General features: G+C 36.3%; 1 protein-coding gene across 1 annotated transcript in view; it reads left to right on the top strand.

The window, feature by feature from the left end:
* Positions 1-22690, top strand: part of LOC149374827 (uncharacterized) — a 63368-nt gene that overhangs the window by 575 nt on the left and 40103 nt on the right. Inside the window, exons 3-7 of the mRNA XM_089590652.1 lie at positions 29-360; positions 1056-1826; positions 1910-2185; positions 2502-3154; positions 3199-4534. Of these exons, the coding sequence (XP_089446778.1) occupies positions 29-360; positions 1056-1826; positions 1910-2185; positions 2502-3154; positions 3199-4534 (3368 nt within the window). The remainder of the gene's footprint in view (positions 1-28; positions 361-1055; positions 1827-1909; positions 2186-2501; positions 3155-3198; positions 4535-22690) is intronic.

The following is a 22690-nucleotide window of genomic DNA, read 5'->3' as shown; positions in this document are numbered from 1 at the left end:
ATGATAATAGACGCGTTTTGATAAATAGGCATCTCGACGGTGTCCTTGACGTGCCTAAAGTCACCGAGGTGTCGTACAAGGGTTTGACTGCTCTCACGGACGAGATGAAGCAGCACGTGAGCATGTTCAAAACTATCGGCGTCGATCCGGGCGAGCCATGCGTAATCAGGCTTTTAGAGCGTGCTCTATCTTTGAGCATTCGCGACGATTGGGAAAAAACCCTAACGCTCAACGAAGTACCCAACTTGAACGGGCTGTATAAATTTATCGGAGAAGCGGCATGTCGATTAGCTAACTTGGAGGAAGAGAACCACAATAATCAACACGAAAATAATAAGAGGCCGGGAGATTCGCGTAACAGTAAAAATAGCGGAAAATTTAAAAAGACTAACGATGGCATACGTGCGCTTGTGGCGTCCGCGACTACTACCTGTGTAGCCTGTAAAGCTCAGGGTCATCTGCTTTTCAAATGCGAGAGGCTTTCAAAATTAGGAATATAAGAGCGTCGGAAGTTGTTGAAGGGAAGCACCATATGCAAAAATTGCCTAAAGACACACGAAGGAGGTTGCTCATTTAATAAATGCAGGAAATGCTTTTGTTTTCACAACATCTTGCTTCACGACGATAATTTCAAGGCTCGAAGCCGTGAAGGCAAGAAGCCAAAGGTGGAAGAAAAGAAATGAGTAGCACTGAGTGCGTGTAGTCCATTGGTGACACATATACCCGACGGACTATTATTGACTGCGCGCGTGCGTCTTAAGGACTCGGCCGGGCAGCTCGTGACGTGTAAAGCCGTTTTGGATACGGGTGCGTCGACGCACTTTATGAGCGAAAATTTAGTGAAGCGATTAAGGCTTCAACCGAGCCCTTGCATTTTTTCCGTAGGACTAGTTGATAACAAAAATACGATAAGTAAAGGCATAGTAAAATGCATATTTTATTCTAACAATAGTGATTTTAAGAAAACTCTCACCTTTTTGATTATTCCGCGCCTTTGCGACGCTGTGCCTAATTCCCTCGCGAAACCATAAAGATTCCTTCTAGTTTAAAACTAGTGGACCCCGATTTTCACAAGCCGGCGATTCCTGATGTTTTGATTGGCGCCGGAGCCACCTTATCACTATTTTGTCAGGGCCAAATTGAGTTGTCAGAGGGAGTTGACCTCGTTTTGCAGAAGATGCTTTTAGGCTGGGTAATAGCCGGGAATGCCAAGGCAGAAGGAACAAATTCTAAAGCGGTTTGCAATGTGAGTAACTTAACGACCCTAATCGAGAAATTCTGGGAGATAAATGAGTCGGAATTTGAGAGGGGAGATTCGATTGTTAGGCAAGATTGCGAATTGCATTATACGCAAAGTACTAAGCGCGAAACATCGGGGCGATACTCAGTGCAACTACCGTTTCGTGTGCAGAAACCCGAACTTGGTTATTCACGTGACGTCACTCTCAAGCGCTTTCGCGCTTTGCAAGCAAAGCTAAATGCCAATGCGCCTTTAAAACATGATTATATACGAGTAATCGACGAATACTTAAATTTGAAGCATTTAGTGCCAGTTACCAATGAGTCAGAGTCCGGATATTATATACCGCATCAGGCAGTCATAAAAAACTTGAGCACAACCACCAAAACGCGTGTTGTTTTTGACGCTTCATCGAAAACCGATCGCAAGATATCGTTAAATAACGTACTGCTCGTCGGGTCGGTCATACAGGCCAAATTATTTACTCACATATTGCGCTTTCGCATGCATAAATACGTGCTTACTGCCGACATTACACAAATGTACCGACAGATTTGGGTGCAGCCGGAGGACCAGAGGTTTCTCCGTATTTTTGGGAGAGGGAGGGCGAGCCTTCGGTCTTAGAATTGACAACGGTGCCCTTCAGTTTGTCCCCTTCTCCATTTTTAGTGATACGCACGCTGCACCAACTCGCCGAGGACGAGGTTCGTGATTTCTCGATTGGAACTGCTGCGCTCAAAGACGAATTTTATGTCGATGACTTTATATCGGGCGCGAGTTCTCTTCCGGAATTGATCGAAAAACGAGATCAAACAATAAAAATTTTAGCTCGCGGCGGTTTCGAGCTGCGTAAATTCGCTTCCAATGATACGAGAGCCTTGCGAGGATTAAATAAAAGGGAAGAAAAGTGGAATTTGCGCTTAATGAAGACGCGACGCGCCAGATGTTAGGAATATCTTGGGACGCCAAACGTGACAATTTTTTATTTATCATAAATCTGTCAGAAATCTATAGGAAAATTACCAAACGAGCTATTTGCTCTCAGGTTGCTAAAGTATACGACCCTTTAGGTTTAGTAGAGCCTATCATTCTGATAGGAAAAGACTTTATACGGCTGTGTTGGTTGGCGAAGCTGGATTGGGAGGAATCGATTCCGAGCGCTCTGCATTCCTCTTGGCTCTCATTTGTGGAGCAGTTGCACTTACTAGCCAAATTTGTAGTACCGCATTTCATGTTAAGCGCTAAGCCGGTAGACGTGCAGATGCACGGATTCTCGGACGCGAGCAAGAAAGGCTACAGCGCTTGCTTGTACATAAGAACGTTGATGAGCGTGGGGACGTGCAAGTGCGCTTTTTGTGCGCCAAGGGTCGCGTTTCTCCCATAAAGGAACAAACGATTCCGCGTCTAGAACTTTGCGGCACTTTAACTTTGGCCAAACTATACAAAGAGGTCAGTTCTTCGATAACGTTTCGGGCTGATAGGGTAGTTTTGTGGTGCAATTCTACCATAGTGCTACAGTGGATCCGCAAGCATCCTACACTTAAAACGTTCGAGTCTAATCGTGTCGCGGAAACTCAGGAGCTTACTAAAAACATAGAGTGGAAGCATGTTCGAACGGAGGATAATCCTGTGGATGCTTTATCACGAGGACAAATGCCGTGCGAGTACTTAAAAAATTGGTTGTGGATTGAGGGTCCGACTTGGTTGAAAAGGTCTCGGCAAGATTGGCCGAAGTCAAACGTAGTATACGCGAACGATTTGCCGGGCACGAAGAAAATATTTTGTTTAGCAGCACAGTCTGTTAGTGTGGACCTTTTGCAAAAATTGCTAGAATCGACTTCATCATTTTCTCGTTTGGTTAGAAGAGTCGCGATTTACATAAAATTTCTTGAATATTTGAAGGAAAAGGGCAAGGTAAAAAAAATCCCGAAGTAATGTGCACGTTTGAGTGGTCTCAGGACGCCAAGCGTTTATCAGTCAAGGAAGTCGGGACGGCCAAAAGGCGGCTGGTGGGACTCGTACAGCGCGCACATTTTTCAGAAGAATTAGATCGATTGGCCGACCTCACAGAGCCGCGCAGTCCAAAGATCGGAGCCTTGAGTCCCTTTTTGGACGAAGAAGGGTTGATGCCCGTGGGTGGTCGTTTGAGGCACGCCGATATTCCATATAAACAGAAGCACCCTCTTATTGTTCCCTCCCGTAACGTTTTTACCGACTTACTTATAAGCGAGTGTCACGAGCGTTTCCATCATACCGGAGCATTATCAACCTTATATCATATACGACAGAAATATTGGTTGACAGATGCTAAGGGACAAGTGCGAAAAATCATTCGCAGATGCGTGCGATGCACTAAACTAAATCCAATACCATTAAATTATAAAATGGGTGAACAGCCTAAGCCACGAGTAACCTTTTCTCGACCCTTCGAAGCAACGGGTATTGACTTTTTTGGTCCGATATACGCTAAGGAAAGAAAACATCGAAATCGAGTAACCGTTAAGACGTATGGATGTATGTTCATTTGCATGGCCACGAAAGCCGTTCATTTAGAGGTGGTGGGCGATCTAAGCACCGACTCTTTTATGGGCGCGTTTAAGCGTTTTGTTGGGCGTCGCGGAAATCCAGCTGAAATTTACTCGGATAATTTGACTAATTTCGTGGGTGCAAATAACAAATTGAGAGAGCTCTATGTTTTGCTACATACTGATGAGTTTCGGGATCGTGTGTATGGCGAATCGCTTAAAAGAAAAATAGTTTGGAAATTTATACCGCCCCTCTTTCCTCATTTTGGAGGGCTGTGGGAATTGGCAGTTAAATCTTGCAAATTTCACCGTAAAAGAGAGATGGGTATTAATCTGTATACTTTCGAGGAGTTAGCAACTTTAGTGGTGGAGATAGAAGCGATGATCATGAATTCGCGACCGCTATTCTCGATTTCGACCGATCCGAACGATCCGATAGCCCTCACTCCTGGAAATTTTTTGATCGGATGCCCTCTTACATCCCTACCTACAAAAGACTGCCGTTTTGTTTCAGCCAATCGTCTCACCAGTTGGGAAAATCTGGATAAAATCGAACAAAATGTGTGGGATCGATGGACGACCGATTATTTATCCGAGTTGCAAACGAGGCAGAGATGGGCCAAGTCATTCGACAATATTAAAAGGGATGCAATTGTAATTTTAATGGACCAAAATTTGCCCATAATGCACTGGAATTTGGGTCGAGTGGTAGAGCTGCATCCGGGTGAGGACGGCGTCGTGCGCGTCGTTACAGTCAAGACCAAGTACGGTACGCTCCTAAGTTCAAGAGTAGTTGTACCTATATATATGTACTCTGCAGAATGCACACAGCTGAGAGCTAACTTGCACTCGCAACTGTATACTTAGTCTCCGATTATTTGAAGATTTTGTTCGATAACAAGACACTTTTCTCCTGTCATCGAAAACTGCGTAATAATATATACAAGATAGTATGTTTTTTACACCTTACGGGTTATTTATATAAGTGCAGCAGTAGGTTGTATATCGCGTAAGCTTGCATTTCCTATCCAACCCGTCTTAAAACTACGATTTTGTAAGCATGATTTCTTACAATTTTCATCGTCAACCTTAATTTTTTTTTTTCGAATAGAAAGATGGGAATTCAAAGAATATAATTCAATTTTATTAACCTCGGTTGGGTTATTTATAATTTTAACATTGAAGCCACTGGAACCACCTTAAAGACTTTATGTTTATTACCCACTGAAAAGGATTATGAAAAATCTGTTTTGAATGATGTTAAAACTCAATAATTTCAATTGATTATTTTTGCATTTCATAATTTTATTGTATTTGTTCTATTAAAAAAAAAAAAGAGACAATAAGATTTTGAATAGATTAAGTGTTATTTTAAATGACGATGTAGGTTTTTTCCCGCATACCCTCGCAACGGGGGAGTTAAGTATGAGCGATTTTATGACATTTATTTTATATTAATTATTTGTTAATTATTATCTCAAAAAGAATAATTAAAGAAACGGCCACACGAATAAGAGCACACTGAGGCGATTTATGAGAGAAAAAGGAGAAAAATAATAAGGGGCAGCTCTTTAAAAGAGCGCACCTAATTATATATAACTAAGCATTTGTGTACAAAATGCATTAGCGCTCCCTCGCTATAGTGTCTCACAGCGGCATAAAAAGAGGACGAGCCAGGCAGTCTGCGCAGCGCAACGAGAGGATCCACATCCTTCCTCGTTGTCTTACTTTTCAAAAAAGACACGTGCACGTGCCCGGTAACGAGTATTGACCTCTCCGGATATTAATATATTTGGCTGTTGTTGCCGTTGATATTTTATTCATATTTAAGTACTGGTTAGAAGTATTGAACTCGCCAGATACTTTAGTTCATAACAACTTCATATATTAACAAAGGCGGACGCGCCTATAAAGTATCCTTGGAATCGTGTGTGCTGTTTTAATATTAATTTCATACTAGTTTATAAGAATCTGCGTATCGCGATAAAAGAAAGCCTATAAATTTTTTTCATATTCGTAACGAATTTTCATCGTTTTATTTAATAAACTCTGTTTTATTAAAGTTGCTATTGTACCTTGCTTATAAAAAGCTTTTAAACAACAAAAAGACGATCGAGTGGCCTAACAACGAGGCTCGACCTTAAGGAACAGTCTTTTCGCCCGTAAAATAAGTTATAAATGCGATGGAGGTGTGAATGTTAACATAATGTACACCACAATCAATATTGTAAGAATTTGGAGATAATAATCTGTATATACTTAATAATCTACTTCTTTCAAAATAATCACTTATGCTTTGTACACTTTTGAATAAATGAATTGGAGGATTTTTGTATTTTACTACTGCTAAAGTAGTATATTTAGTACTGTTACAAATACAAGAACCAACTTTCACTCCTTTGATGTCAGTAAATTTGAAAAACTACACTTTAAGAAAATGCATTGCTTAACGTACTTTTTTTCGAACAACTGAAAATGATGGTTGCTTTTTTAAAATGATGACAGTGAAAAAACAACGTTTTGTAAAAAAATATTTTTGAGTTTTTTATTTTACGAAACGCGAAATATTGTAAATTGCACGGTCAAAAAAAAAAAAAGTAACAATTAATGTAACCTTTAAATTACATGTTATTGCTTTCATTTTTTTATACTTTAAGTGCTCTTGTTATTAATGAGGCAAGTGCTTAACGCATTTTTGTAGTAATACCAAGGCATGCATTGGTTTCTATTACAGCTTATAACTATTTTTTATGAACAATAATCTGATTTTTATTACAGACGTCCCAAGTGTTGATCCAAATAATTTTAACTTTTCCTCTAACAAATATGCCTTAGTACCACTACAAAAATGCGTTAAGCACTTGACTCATTAATAACAAGAGCACTCAAAATAAAAAAAAATGTAAGCAATAACATGTATTTAAGAGGTTATATTCATGTTTTTCTATTTTTTCCTTTTATTTATTAATTTTTTTTTTAATGACCGTGCAATTTACATTATTTTACGCTTTGTTAAAGAAAAAATTTAAAAATATTCTTTTACAAAGCGTTGTTTCTTCACTGTCATCATTTAAAAAAAGAAAGTTTCATTTTTAGTAGTTGGAAAAAAGTACATTGAGCAATGCATTTTTTAAAAGTGTTATTGTTCAAATTCACTAATGTCAAAATAACAAAATTTGGTTTTTATATATTTGCGACAGTAGTAAATGTACTTTAGCAGTTATGGAATAAAAAAATTTTCAATTCATTCATTTGATAGTGTACAAATCATAAGTGATTATTTTAAAAAGAGTAAATCATTAAGTATAGATGCACTCTGTCTTCTCCTGATTTTTATAACTTTAACTTGAGAGTGAAATCATGTGTTTTTTTTATGTTAAACTTAGCAGCTTCACAGAATAAAATAAAAAATTATGATTTGTTAACATTGTGTTATCGGAAATAACGTTAAATTAGTATTCCAAGCATTAAATTACGAATTAATGTATGTATGTGTATGTTTATAAATGTAAATATGAGTAAAAATTTACGTAAATATGTAAATTATATTTGGAATAAAGTATTTTAATAAAGGTAACCTTTTTGTGCCTACGGCTTTTTTCTCACGTAATTTTTGGTGGTTTTATTTATTCACAAATCTTACCTGGCCCCAAAAAACCTACCAGTTTTTCACGACGACAAAATAGTAGGAGGTTTGCGTATTGACAATTTTCTTTTTGTTATTATTAAAAAATGATTGCCCAGATGAAGCTTTCTCACCAAAACTGTATTATGGTATTATTATTTACAGTAAGTAAATACGTAAAGAACTACTTATGTTATAAAAAGAATTGATTATTAAATTGAATAATTTAAGTTTAAAAATTAAATAACTTTTATTGAAGAAAAACAAAAAAAATCATAGCGCTGGTTTTTAACCTACAACTTCAAAATATCATAAGGAACGGCGTAGGCATTAGACCGCTTGGTCACTGCGAGTATGACTCTGCAAAACATAAAAGTAACATATGTTCATCGAAGACCTTCGGAGCTTAACCTACAGCTGCTGACGACTCGTATGACAATTACAAGTACGCAAAATCTTGAAAATAATGCAGCATGCTTTTAATTATACGTAAGGTTAAACACGGTAACTAAGTACAGTTTCCATGTACATCAGAAAAGGTTGAGTGAAAAAGTTTTGTCAGTCGTCGCTTGCTTTCGCTTTGCTATACGCTCAGATGTAGCTATAGTCGACATATCCCCGATCAGAAATCTTAATGGGGCGCTCATGAGTACCTCACGAGGTTACCCTATTTACCACTGGAGGGCCTAGCAAGGCAGTATTACGGGGGACACGTGTGGCCCTCCTGAGCTACCCTCCATAAGAGAAATACCTCTAAGTAAACATAACCAAAAAAACAAACGTTCTAGATTATTGTCAGTACTTAGTGTCTTAGCCTTAAACAATATTAAGTGGAAAATAAATAAAATAAAGAAATCGAGATTTTAAACAATTATTTGATTATAACGTAGTTCGTCTGTTACTAAAGATTCTTGTTCAAGTTCATTAATAATCGTATGAAAATTTTCACTACTATTTATGTCACTATTTGTCAATAAATCTTATCGTTTACGTTCAAGTTGATTAACATCTATAAAATAATGTAGTAGATGATAAGCTACTCTAATGTCATCTTGTGTGGAAATATCCATTAAGTCGGAGCTATCTGACAAAATCACACTATTATTATACAGTTTAATACGCTTTCCGTCGCGAAATTTTTTAGCCCTTTCTTTATTTAACAATAAAGACTGTTTTATTTTATTACTCATATTTAGAAAAAAAATTTTATTTACTACTAATGTAAAGAACTAATACAGTTGCAATATTCTGGACGTGTTTGAAAATTACCGTTCGTCGGTAATTTTCGAACGCACCGTCTTTCTGTTTACCTGCTCCAAAAAATATATTTACATGTGATAAAATTAGGTTATTGAGGTGATCTCGCAAGGGCCTCTAGTGCACCCTGTGATGCGCCTTTTGAGGCACTACTGAGGCAGCCTAGCAAGGGCCTCTTGGACAATTGAGGTAGCCCCTCTAAATTTCTGATTAGTCCCACTCCAGTAAGTATACTGTGAGGGTTCTGGCTCACCTCCCCCTTAGGACGGCAAGGGGGCAGCTGCAGCGCGAAGGTGGCTCTGAGCTGTCGCCGCTCTGAGTGGAGGGGGGTGGGCGGACACTTGTGAGAAGGCCCCTGTATGACGTATGTGTACGTGGAATGGTGTGTTGGGTCAGCCGTTATATTGCACGAGCTTATCGATGCCCCCCCTTTGACCACTGCACGCATGCATGAAAATGTACACATGTACAAGTATAAGTACTCGCGCGTGCTAATATTTTCCGAGTCATTATATGTGTAGACATCAATGAGATAGAATGAGTAATCGTTTAGTTGAATCATGCATTTTACTGCAAAGCCCCATAGATGTTATAGTAGAACACTCTGTTATCACAAACTAGACAGATGTAAGCAACACTTTTCTAAATAAGACTGCCTCAAAGGACTTTGGCTTGTTTTGTTCTTTGAATTGTATTTATGAATGGTTCAACAGTCTAACAGCTGATAACATCCCAAACATGTGACTATGAATGGGAAAAGTAAAAAATTCGAATGCGTCTTGGAGAACGATCTTCAGTTGATGAAATGCTTCCAATCAAAGAAGTAAAGGAGCCTCAAACTCCAGAAGACTCTTTTGAGCCAGTCATTGAAAGTGCGGTTGTTCTCGCAATCAGTGAGGATTTGTTACAAGTTTTAAATTTTTGACGAAGGCAAACGTTTCTCTTCGATAAAAGTATATACAACGTGGTGGCTGAGGTATTAGTTTGGCCAAATCATTATAGATACTATAGTATCTATACAAATGACATTAGTGAGGGAGAACGAGAGTTTCCAAATGTTTTTACTGGCACCTACAACTGGTGCAGTTATAACACATACTGCTCCATAAAAGCACCTGTACACATGTTGGTGTATTTCGGAGAACATGGATATTCTCCTTTGACAGCGATAAATTTACGAGAGTTCCAGCGTACAATGGGAGAGGATATTATTCATTGAAAACGTGACATCATCTATAACAGCAGGTAAAGCTTTGAATAAAAATTTTACACAACTTTCATTCTGCACAGCTTTTATCCTAATAAATTTTTTTCTTACAGGATAAAATAATAAAATGCATCAGCAGCACAAAATTATTTTATTATAAGCGATAGAAACTCAAGTAATTAATTATGTTTGTATACAAAATCAACAATTTTTTTAAAGTGCTAAAAACAGTACAGTGTTATGAAAAGTGTTTTAATTGTGTTAGTAATTATTCGTTTAAGTAGTCGAATATTTTCTGTCAGAATATTTTTTACTTGTGAGAATATATTTTTGACTAATAACTTGTTATGGCTTACTCATTTTACATGTAGTACCTTACCAATAAAAATTTGGTCATTTAATAAATTTAAGGTTGTTAGGATATTATGTAAATGGGTATTAATAATAATAAAGAATTTAAATTTAAATTGGATACATATATTTGTAGCTTCCAACAATACAAAAAAAATTTTATGATTCTGACAAGGACTGATTATTGATTTTTTTTTTTTGAATATCTCAATCCATCTTTCTTTAGATGCGAGAAAATATTTTCGAAATAATAATTTCTTTTTACTTTTGGTTGAGATGCCTCAACGTGCTTTTCTATAGGAGGTTTTAGGATATTTTTATCTTTCTTCTCCTCCTTACTGAGGCTCTCATATTTGGGTTTGCTAAAGATCAGACCCATGTTGTTGATGTTGCCTGATCAATCGTCACAGTATAACTGAAGTTGTACGCAAATTTTTATCAGTTAATAAGAAGGCACTAATTGTGAGATATACTTTATTTTTTGATTTTAAATTTTATGCTTACTTTTTTCTTCTTTGTCTACACACGGACATCGTTTTTAACATCAACATTAGTATCAGTTTCAGAGTCACTATCAGTATCAGTATCATCAGTATGAATTCCATCAATAGTATCCCAACTGGGAGACATTTTAGAAATTTTCTTCTTATAACTATTAAGCGCGTCTAAAAAATATTCTGAGTCTGGTTCAATGCTACTTTCCACCAAAGAACAAAGCCACAACTTTTGATGAGCTTTACTAAGTGCGCAATATTGCTTTCTACGTAGACTTTTTTGTACATCATGAGTACCACACATTAACGCCTTTGTTGAATATCACGTATTAAGAATGTGACGCGATGGTACCATATACTGCTGAATGTTAATCAAAGTACACCCTATGGTTGATTCCAAATAAGTGGCTGTATTATCTTCATAAACGTAAATTCAATATGCATTTTTTGCTGCAGTGTACAAATGTTGCTGTAACTTTCTGATGGAACAATCACCCTCGAACCAGCGAAGTCCATGCACTCGCTTCGACTGAAAGTCATTGTTTTGGCGCACATCCATGGGTAAGGTGGAAAAAATGCTCGGCGGCTGTACAATCCAATGACTGATTACTGGTCTCATAAGCGACACCTGAGAAAACCTCCAATCTCAATAACATGATCCTTATAAAAATCCATTTTTATTTTGCAGCTCAAGAGCGTCGTACTAACTGCGATATAAACACGTATCCATCACGTTTGATGCTGCGTGATAAACAAAGCACTCTGCACTGAAATTGGTTTATATACATACCACACTCTGCAGATGTGTGTTTATGTTTCGTAAAATTAATCATCGGTTCTTAATATTTTCACATTATGCTAGTTTTTAGGGAAAGGTTATATAAATAATAACAATAATATAAATTAGTACATTTATTTATGACAGTAGTTTTTTTTTAAAAAGTACAGTTTTACTAAGTTTCTTTTAAACATCTTCTTCAGAATCAGAAACATCTTTCCACTCCATATGAAAGTAGAATTTTTTCATTCGTTTCTCATTGTGGGTGACACACATAGATTTATACGCACCATTATGATGAGGACATGTAGTTGCTAATGTTGGTAAGATTAAGATTGCCATATGGGTAGTACTGAGAGTTAGGAAATAATTTAACATTACTTATATTACATTGATCAAAGCGACTAGCATTGACAACTTTCTGACCTTTACGATTTATTTGAAAGCCTAAAACAACAAATCGCGGCTTTTCCAGTTGATTTGATGTTTTTATGGTCCAAACATGTCTCATAGTTGTTGGAAGACGGGGATATTCATACAACTCCCAATTGCGAAAACTCATAGAAATTGACTTACCTTTTTCAATGACATTAAAAAGACGAATTTTAAGTCTGTCTCATGCACTTACGTAAAGTATGAGCCATTCTATTCCAGTCAATGTTATTTTACAGTCTTCGTAAACATTACTAGCAGCTGTTTGTACAACTGCATTTAAGTCATTTCTCGATCTCATAAGGATTAATTCATGCTTTGCATTTACTACCACCTTATGATAGTCCTCAACAAAGCCAAGTATCATGCTTGAAGGTATAGAAACATCAAAATAACCTTCATCATTCACCAATTTGTTTGTTTTGGCAACATCTAGCCATCCTGCGTTTTCTAGCATTGAACTTTGACCTGGATAATGTGATATCCAACCTTTCATTAAAGTTGTTATACCAACATTTTTGCACTTATCTATTTCAATGGCGTTCAGTTCGTAGCGAATTTCTTCAAACAAATGACAAATAGCATTATTAACTAACTCAGTTTGGGTGACTGCAGTATTATTGTTTAATGTAATACGTCCGACAATATGTATAGCGCTTTGTGAGGGTAACAGACATAAGTCTTGATGTTGAATTGAGATGCGTATCTCATCACTATTGTTGAATGCTGACAAAATGTAATGCTGATGTGCATGAATTTCGTAGTGTGCAATTAATTCATCGAATGTGATACCTGACTGAACGTTTTGAAATTTTTCCATGTTTGAAACAACAGGAAAATATGCAAATAAATTTTAGCCAACGATATTTTTTAAGCTTAGGCTTTTCAAAAACTGTGCGTTCTGACGTGTAAATGCTTTGGTTGCTCGTTGATAACTGATTTGCCTTTTCCATATTGATTTACTTATATATCCTCTTTTAAATTTTTTTCTTTCCTTAACAATATATACTGTAACATCGGTGTATCCACATTAATTTTTTTTCCTCTTGCTTCAAATCTTTCCGTGCCGATTTTAAAATACAAAACGCAGGGGCCAACGTGCATCTGCAAAGAGGTAAATCACCTACAAGAATGCTCGTAGCTAAGGTACTACGACCATGCATGACTCACTTACATGCACGCTGGCCCACGCTGACCGGAAATGCAAAATAAAATATTTTTCTACAACCATCGATACAAAAGTTTAACTGGGAACAGTTAAACTGAAATATTAAATTCAGATATAATGTTAGATAAACATAAGGTTGAACATTAGGATAGCTTAGAATTAATGCATAGAAATAAGCGAAAATATTATTACAAGCCAGAATCATCACAAACAACCAGTACGTACTACACCACTAGCAAACAACTACATTACATATTAACTATAACAAATTTGGTACACAACTTTAGTAACCTTCAAAGAACTATCCGATTTTTACTATTCAAGTTAGCAAACTCATAATTTACAGAGTAACCATTTTTTCATCGAATTAATAATTTCATAAACATACTGCAATAGTCTAATTTGTAATCTAGTTGATTGCTAACACCTTTTCCCGAATGTAAAGGAAAAACGGAAAATAGCCCTTCCCTTTTTCTTGACTCGGAGAGAGAGTCCGTATGCCTGCCTCCAATAGGGGTAACAGAGTCCTGATTCCCCAGGGTACCACGAGACGACTCCCTCTCCAACTACTAGCAGCAGAAAAATATGTTTACCAAAATTATACCAAAATTCCGCATTATTTTCGTAACATTATAAACATTCAAACTACCGGTAAAACAAATTATGTTAACTCACAACAAGCAAAGCACTAGTATTTTAACAACTGCTATTCTTATTATCATCATTATGATTATTATTATTATTATTATTATTATTATTATTATTATTATTATTATTATTATTATTATTGTTACTACTATTATTATAAATACCACCGCTAATTATAAGTTAGTACGGCCGCAGTCACCGTTTTGGCGCTTAAGTAGTAGTATTAACTGACAACTCACCAATCGTTTGTTCACCCTAGCATCAACCAAATTGTTAAGCGATTTTCACCGCTCTTTTTGCAATGAACTTAGCTGAACGAACAACCAATGTGTAGCATTAGTAAATATTAACAATACCTGATCGTAATGTTAAGATTAAAATATATTGAAATTCTGTCAACTTTTGATGTAAAAGAGAAAGGAAGGGCATGAGTAAGTGAATCACCTTCCCTTCTCTTGACGCACAGAGGAGAACAAGCCGGATGTGGGATGTGCCAATTTCTGAGTGGCTAAACTAGAGCAGTTCTAGCCAATTAGATTTTCGGCTATTGTCTTTTCTTCAAAATTTTCCCCCGGCAAGTTTTCCTGCGTTTTTGAGCCAGCGCGTGACCAAGGTCCGCTTCTCGCAATAAAAAGGCCCGTAGGCCCAGAGGAAAATTAGTTTGCAGTTCGTAGTTCAGAGTTTGACTCGACTCGACTCGGCTCCAAGATAGCCCTTCAAAGTGGACTGAGTAGTAAGAGTCCGCCTCTGCTACAACCTAGTCTACTGCGAAGTGAGGTAAACCAATTCAATTCGGCACGCGAAATTCGACGATACCCTTCGAAGTAGACTGAGTAGTGAGAGCCCGACTCTGCTACAACCCAGTCTTCTGCGAAGCGAGGACACTGTCGAATTTCGCTACCACCCTCGTACGATCAACTGGTTGCCAGAGTCCGTCTCTACTGCCACTTGATCTTCCTCGAGAGCAACTTACATTCACGCTGGTTCAACGTCTGTATAACAACTTTCACGTTTAAATAAAAGTAAGTGACAACATATCATATTCTTTCTTTTGACCAAGTGTTTCCTTTTGCGCGAATACCATTACTCGCCCTAGTATTGGTACCCGTGGATCACCGGGAAGTGTAAAGTGTTTTCGTTTGCGCGAACGCCATATTAATACCCGTGGATCACCGGGAAGTATAAAGTGTTTTTGTTTGCGCGAACGCCATTACTCGCCATAGTATTGGCACCCGTGGATCACCGGAAAGTATAAAGTGTTTTGTTTGCGCGAATACCATATTAATACCCGTGGATCACCGGGAAGTATAAAGTGTTTTGTTTGCGCGAATACCATATTAATACCCGTGGATCACCGGGAAGTATAAAGTGTTTTGTTTGCGCGAATACCATATTAATACCCGTGGATCACCGGGAAGTATAAAGTGTTTTCCGCGAACGCCACTTCTCGCCACAGTATTGGCACCCATTGGTCACCGGTAATAACAAATTAATCTCCAGTATAAAGTATTCTTCGCGAACGCCATTACTCGCCACAGTATTGGCATCCTTTGGTCATCGATAATATCAAATTAGCCACGGACAATTCGTTGCCCTCCGTGGTAATAATACTATTAGAATAACAACGAACGATCGAGTTAAGGCAAATGCCTACCGTGATATTAATGTGTCAAGGTCAAATTACATACGATATCCTTACTCGTGACGGTGTTAACTGTTTTTAGATCGTGAACGAGGTATACACCGCTCTTGACAAAAGAAAACCGCGAGCAAGTGCATCGGAATATTGCACAGCAGTCAATCTTAGTCGCGTGAAGGCAATTGTACCCCTTTTTGAGTAACGCGTCTTTAAGCTGAATTACCCTTTTAACCCCGCGTCCCACCTACGCGCCCAGTGTGAATCCCGAGCTATTGAGCGAAAGCTTAGGTTCAAATAATACGTTGCGCCGACGTAACAATACAATACCCATTCTTTTAATGCAATTTTTTCACGTTTAGCCTTATTGTTATGACTTCTCCTCGGAAATTTATCAATTTTCCTTCCCGGTCAACAATCTGAACTTGAAGATGATCTATTGTCTTGACTGCAGTGGGTAGGTAAATTATTTGTGTTATTTGTGTTGGAACTTAATAATTTTATACCCAGGAGGAACTGCAGGGAAGATCTCATGAACCGTATAAACTTTACATTCATTTATATATGCTCCAGTAGTAGTGTTACATTTAACTCGAAGTGCATCCAGCTTAAGAATTGTTACAGGTTTATCTGACTCATGAGTTTTATTCGGTGTAAGAATGTGTTTTCTAAAACCCAAAACTGATCCTAACGAGTCTTCTGGTCAAAAATCAATTGGATGGCTACACATAATTATACTACGAAGCGTGTTATTATTGGGCTTTACACTTATTGAAATATCTTCAGGTGTTAATATGTCGATGAGAAAGTCTTCTATATCTTAAATTTCATTATTTCTGATATCCTGGCACGTGCAGTTCTACTGGCAGTTTGTTTATAACTGTATTAATGATACCACGACCTTTTCATCGATGAATGATCATCACTTCTCAAGTTTACAACGTTAAATGAGCTCATAAATATCGATATCACGCTATTTATAGTTTTATGTTTAAAACAGGTTAGCAAGCTGCCAGGCTTAACTGTTTAAAAACATACTGATTACACTATCACTTTTAGTCTTAGTTGAGTCAGCATGCAGTAAACATGAGCTTCGTGGAACAGAATCTTAAATTTCTCGTCGTGAATTTTGATTGTATCGTTGAACAAGATAAAAAAATAAAACGCCATGGTGATTTGCTACCTGATACTGTAAAAGCTGTTTTTTGCGGTTTATCAAACCGTGGAAAAACCAATAGCTTAGTATGTCTTATTACTCATATCAATGGATTGAGATTTGAGAATGTTTATTTGTACTCAAAATCGTTGAATCAACCAAAGGACGAATTTCTAATAGAACTATTAGATCCTATAGATGGCATACAATATTTTTCATTTAGTGAGCATGAATCAGTCATATTTCCAGATAAGGCGCTACCTAACTTCATAATGATATTCGATGACATTACCTGTGAAAAACAAGATAATGTGAAAGCCTTTCTCTGCATGGGGCGTCACAAAAACGTTGACTGCTTCTATCTTTGTCAATCTTATGCTCAAGTTCCAAAGCATTTAGTCAGAGATAATTTAAACCTCTTAGTGATATTTTGACAAGACGATATAAATTTGAAACACATTTATAATGATTATGTTAATATCGATATGACGTATTATGACTTATTAAAAATTATATTTAAAAGTTATGTGTTAAATGTTGGGGAGTTGGAAAACATGGATTTGTTGTAATAGACAAGAAAAGAGATGTTAATAATGGTAGATATACAAAAGGTTTCGACTCTTTCGCAATAAATATTACTCATTTTCATTAAGTATGCATCAGTCTTTTGTTAACTATCAAGCAGTAAACATGGATTAATTTCATAAGGAAAAACACGTTCTTCAACAAATTGAAAAAGCGAGAGAAGCTGTGAAACGCAAGCATTGATTGTTACAGTTAGGAAAAAAAAATTTTGAAAAACAAATTAGTGATACTCTTAAGCATATTACTGATCCGCTACATAAAATCATCTATTAAACAAATAAGGAAAAAAATGTATTGCAAAGCTTTGAATTTCCATCTGAAGAGCCTCTTAAGCCTTTTAAACCAAAAAATCATATCGACACATCAATGTTTCAATCAGCCAATAGTAACAGTGATGATGAAGAAGAAAATGAAATTTTCATCGAATGGTACTATCAAAGACTTTGACACTGTTGTTGAAAAAGGTAATAATGATGACGATTTAGGGCATATCGAAAAAACATTATTCATGAATTTATATTTACAAATACTTGATGAAAAAAAGCCAGAATTAGATCGAATTTATGGGATAAGAAAATAAAAAAAACGGACAATATAATATAAGTGCAGCAGTAGGTTGTATATCACGTTAGCTTGTATTTCCTATCCAACCCATCTTAAAAATACGATTTTTTAAGCATGATTTCTTACAATTTTTATCGTCAACCTTTATTTTTTAACCTCGGTTGGGTTATTTATGATTTTAACATTGGGGCCACTGGAGCCACCTCAAAGAATTTTGTTTCTTTTTCTTTTAGCCAATTGCAAAAAAAAAAAAAAAAAAAACCGTTTCCAAAGAGATTTGTACCCCCGACCTCGTCATTTCTGGCCACGGCCCTTACCTACTGTACTATGAACAGGCTCAACGTAGGAAAATCAATTACTTCATCTTATTTTACAGTTTTTAACTTATTTTTCCCAGAAATTTTTACTTGACGTACGTTAATTTATGTGGATTAGTTATAAATTAAATGAATAAACAATTTACTTAATAAAATAATATTTTTTTAATGTTTTTTTTTAAAAGTAGGCAATTAGTATCATTGAGCAGAGTACTCTTCCAATTCATTAATCAATATTTATTCCTACCTATTTTATTTGTTACTTTTACAATAAATCAATAATTTTTTTTACAATTTTTTCATTTTTTTTTTAACTTTTAAAAATTGTAAAAATTTTTTTTGTACTGTACGAATACAATAATTAATTTGATTGTATTTTATTCTTTTGAAAATTTTTCATTCGTGATTTAAGTGGTTTTTTGATTTCAGGACGTTCTTCACATAGTTTATGGGGAAAAGTTCAGAGAAATGACATGAACGCTAACACGTAAAGTAAAGCTAGTAATTCTTTTTCTTATGTGAATGTACTCATATACATGCTTTCACACACACCTTATATCCTCTTTCTAAATTTATTAAAAATTTCATTTGTGGGTATATTTGAAAATTCGATAGGTTTTTCTCAAAGTAATCTTTTATACCCAAAAAATTAGAAGATTCCTACAAATCATATAAATGACATTTGATGTAAGCTTTCATGTGGTTACATGTTAAGTATCCATTTTTTTTAATGTATCATGTATACAATAATGGTACAGTCAAACAAGCTGCATTATTCGTGGGTATTTTTGATGATATTTCAATATACGTTTGACGTTTGAATAATATCTGTCAAAAAAACCTATGTGTGATAAACGTCCTGAAGGGACATTTTTTGGCATGTTATGTACTACCCTTTTTAAGAAAACTATATTACTGGATGATTTTTCTCAATTTTCTGTATACAATTATATTTTGGGTTATAGCTATAGACGAGAAATAAGTGTGAGATCGTACGTGATAGATGTGAGCATGACGATACAGATGTAATCAGCGTTGGCAGTAGAATATTGCTCTAGAATCGCCAGAAGATTCGATGAAAGTGCACAGTCTTGGACGGGTCAGCCTATATATTATTTTTATTGTATTGTGCCGTTATATATTGTTTACAATCATTAACTCATTATATATTAGTTAAAATCACACCCAATTAACGTAGGTATACTCATTCCCACGATAGTTGCACCACCTTCGTACACAATATTGTTTTATAGAAGGTATTGTTATATTCAAAATTGTATTGTTTGCCATATAATTTCATAGAAGTATAACTTCCTACTTGGGTATTCAAGCACCCACTGTCCACTGGTTTTGTTGCAGTTTCTGTTCCTAATATGCAAGCAATAACTATTGCTGATGTGTTAATCAGGAAATGGAAGAATAATTAACAAGCACATTAACAAAGTAAAACGTTGCTACCTATAAAAAGAAAATACATGTATATAATCAATCATTCACTAAATATAACACTTCAGTAACTAGCCTACGAAAGTACTGACGTAATAAAAACTTACCTGCGTTCCGCTTAGTAAGAAAGAACGAATGAAGCAGGAAAATTAGAAAAAAAAGTACATATAATAAAACATTCTACTCACTAATTCAGTAATTATATATGATTAATATTGTATTTGATTTCCAGACAAACCTTAAATGTTTGATCTCAAGCCAAGAAAGTCTACAAGAAAATCAGCAATAAAAATTTAATCACATCGCTCCTCTTCTCATCCTTAACCTTCTCTTCAGTAATGCTAAGCCACAATATTACAGTATTAGCAAATGTTATTACCACTATATTCACTGCATGACACTTGAAAACATTCTACCTACACAGTAAATATAATACTTAAACCATTAAACTAACAAAACAAAAAAAATTTTGGAAAAACACTCAGCATAAGTAATACTTAACGCATGCATGTTTATTTAACAACTTGATACCTATACTGCTTTACGATAAAAGCAAGAGTGTTCAATGATTAATCAATCATTAAAAAAAAAAAGTTAAAAAAAAAAAACAAAAGGGAAATCAACATCTATTGTAAGAATTCATCTCATCAGCTCGTGTGGATTCTCGATCGATCTGTAGTTGCCGAGGGTGGCAACAATCTAAGAAGGGGGGTATCACATTCCAAGTCGATACGAATTATACTATAACTAAATAAAAGCCTCGTTGTAAGAATGCATGTATGTATAAATGAATAAATCGTATTGTATGTATGAATGAATAGTTACTTGCTCATTAATTGTTTAATTCTGATAATGTATACTAATTAAAAATTTGTAATTCACATATCAATTCATTATCCCCAGGAGGATTAATTTCGAAATTTGTAAACTTACTGTCACAATTAAACTTGCATTTGACACTTGTAACAGTGCCACCATTTAGGGTTCGCGGGAGGTTTGGTAGAAAAGAGAAGGGACGCGATGGAGCGGAAAGAGAGCGATGAGTTAGAGAGACCAGCTGAGGATTGCGAGCAAGCGGGACGTGCGAAGAGAGTTGGGAAGCGGTGAAAGGTGCGAAAAGGTTAGGGCCTGAATGAACGTGTCACCAGGAGCCCGAACAGTGAGGATACGCGTTGCCAGTATTGGATATTAAGTCACCTGGGTCAGCGCTACCAACCGAATCCGAAAGGATACTTGGCTGGTGGGGACGCCCACCAATTCTCACATCTTTAGGATGCGCATTTCGACCCTGAATTCATACTCTGCTGCCGTTGGGAAATAAAGTCAGTCCACTCCTCATTAATTATGTAAGGTTTATGTATCAGCTCGCGAGGTCTGACCACTGCGTAGGACGCGGAAGTTGTACGTCGATTACAGTTATAATTATACGGGGGGAAAGCGGTCTCCTGACCGAGGTTTATTATAACGAATTATATAGTTAATTACAGACACATACACACACACACACACGACTTCTTATTGTGCTCTTAATACCTTAGATTCAATATATTTTTCTTTTATCCAAAATGTTGAGAATCTTTCTTTATTAATGCATATGTATATGTGTGTGTCGTCAACCTGATCAGTTCCGCGGCCCCTTCTATACCTGTCATTTAACATCTAGCTACTCCACGTATCAGGGACATACGTGGGCTTAAGTTATAAGCCAGCACAGCTCCCAACACCTGGGCTTGACTACAGTGAAATAAGGTAAGATCTACAGGTCGTTTGACCTGTACAAAGTACGAGGAGTGCCATTGAGGGTCCCGGGCCTGATAAGCCCGGTTGAAATCACATAAGGCAGGACATAAGGGCACGTCCTGTTCCCTGCGTCGTTTTCCCCCAGGCACCCCGTAACACACCCTTATATTGCTGGTGCGAGCTTTCATCATCACGGACCCAAAAAAACTCAATCGTACGTATCAGAAAAATGCGATTAGTACTATTGCATTGTTATTTCTTAATATGTGAAATTATAACATGTAACATCATAGTTCAAGCCTACTGTTTTGCTGTTAATGCAGTATGCAAGAACATCGCTCATTGGTTGACCTAATTCAACCAAAGACCTCTTTTACTCGCTCTGATGCTATAAAAACGCACCATCAAGAGAAAAAATTGCTCTCTTTACGTCTGTCACCTGTCCACCAAAGTTTTAGTCAACTCTTAACTCTCGCGACTCGTGAGTACCTTAAACACGTAAGGCATAAAGTGTTGGCTTAGGCAACTCGAGTGCGCATCAAGAACATCAATAGTATCGGACTACGCTAAGGAGCAAGGTACAGCAAAGGAGGCCCGCTAAAAATGGTTTCAGCGATAGCAGAGAAAGCAGAAATCGCAACATTCCACTGGCCACGAACTCATTCGTGTAGTTCAAAAAAACACTGAAGGTTACTGAACGAAGCATTAGGGAACTCCGAAGCAGGAGTAAAAACAATCAGTGATAGATGTAAGTTATTTATCAGTAATAATATTAACGCTGAACCTTGTTGAAGTGATCCGATTAAATTGTAATTAAGAGAACAATTCATTTTTAAATTTCTTTAATAAAAAAATACACTAATTAAAATTACCCATATTATTTAAATAAAGATTATTATTTAATTAAAAAAACCAAATATAGCTCACGAAAGGAATCCTAAGAAACCTACAAATGATAGTTAAATAAAACAGTTAAGACTATACTCTAAACAAGTCCAGTCATAACACTGCCCCAAGCTTTCTAGCAACAACTAAGAATGTTAACTCACAAATACTGCAATACATAGTGTGTAAGCCCTTAAATATGAAAACCACTAAATTCCTTCCTCCCATCTGCGGTGGTCATTCTGCTTGACAATACACTGGCACTAGATTATTTGTAGCTATATATATACTAGTGGAGCTCCGCCCCCTGCGCGCTCAGCACTAACCCCCACTTCCCTTGTTGTGTTATAAGTCTAGTTTTTTCAAAATAAGCTTTGCATTTTTATTTTATAAAGCCTTAAAAAATGATAAAAATAATTGTTAGCATAAAAAAAATGTGTTAAAGTATATTTGACTGAATTTGGAAGACGTCGGCATTTTTCGAAAATACTCGAGAATACATGTTCTATGCTGGGGAATTATAACTGGGCTACTTTTAAGGAAATATGAAGAACAAGCTGCTAATTTTAAATAAAGGGGTACAATTTATATAAAAAGAGAGATGTGCCCTTAACTTTTTTTTTTGTGAGCTTTATT

The sequence above is a fragment of the Copidosoma floridanum genome, unplaced genomic scaffold (assembly GCF_036245765.1).
Source record: "Copidosoma floridanum isolate Cflo_tuat_1 unplaced genomic scaffold, Cflo_Japanese_pri ptg000013l, whole genome shotgun sequence".
Taxonomy (NCBI): Eukaryota; Metazoa; Arthropoda; class Insecta; order Hymenoptera; family Encyrtidae; genus Copidosoma; species Copidosoma floridanum.
The sequence above is the reverse complement of the archived record's forward strand: the minus strand, read 5'-3'. Positions and strand labels throughout refer to the sequence as shown.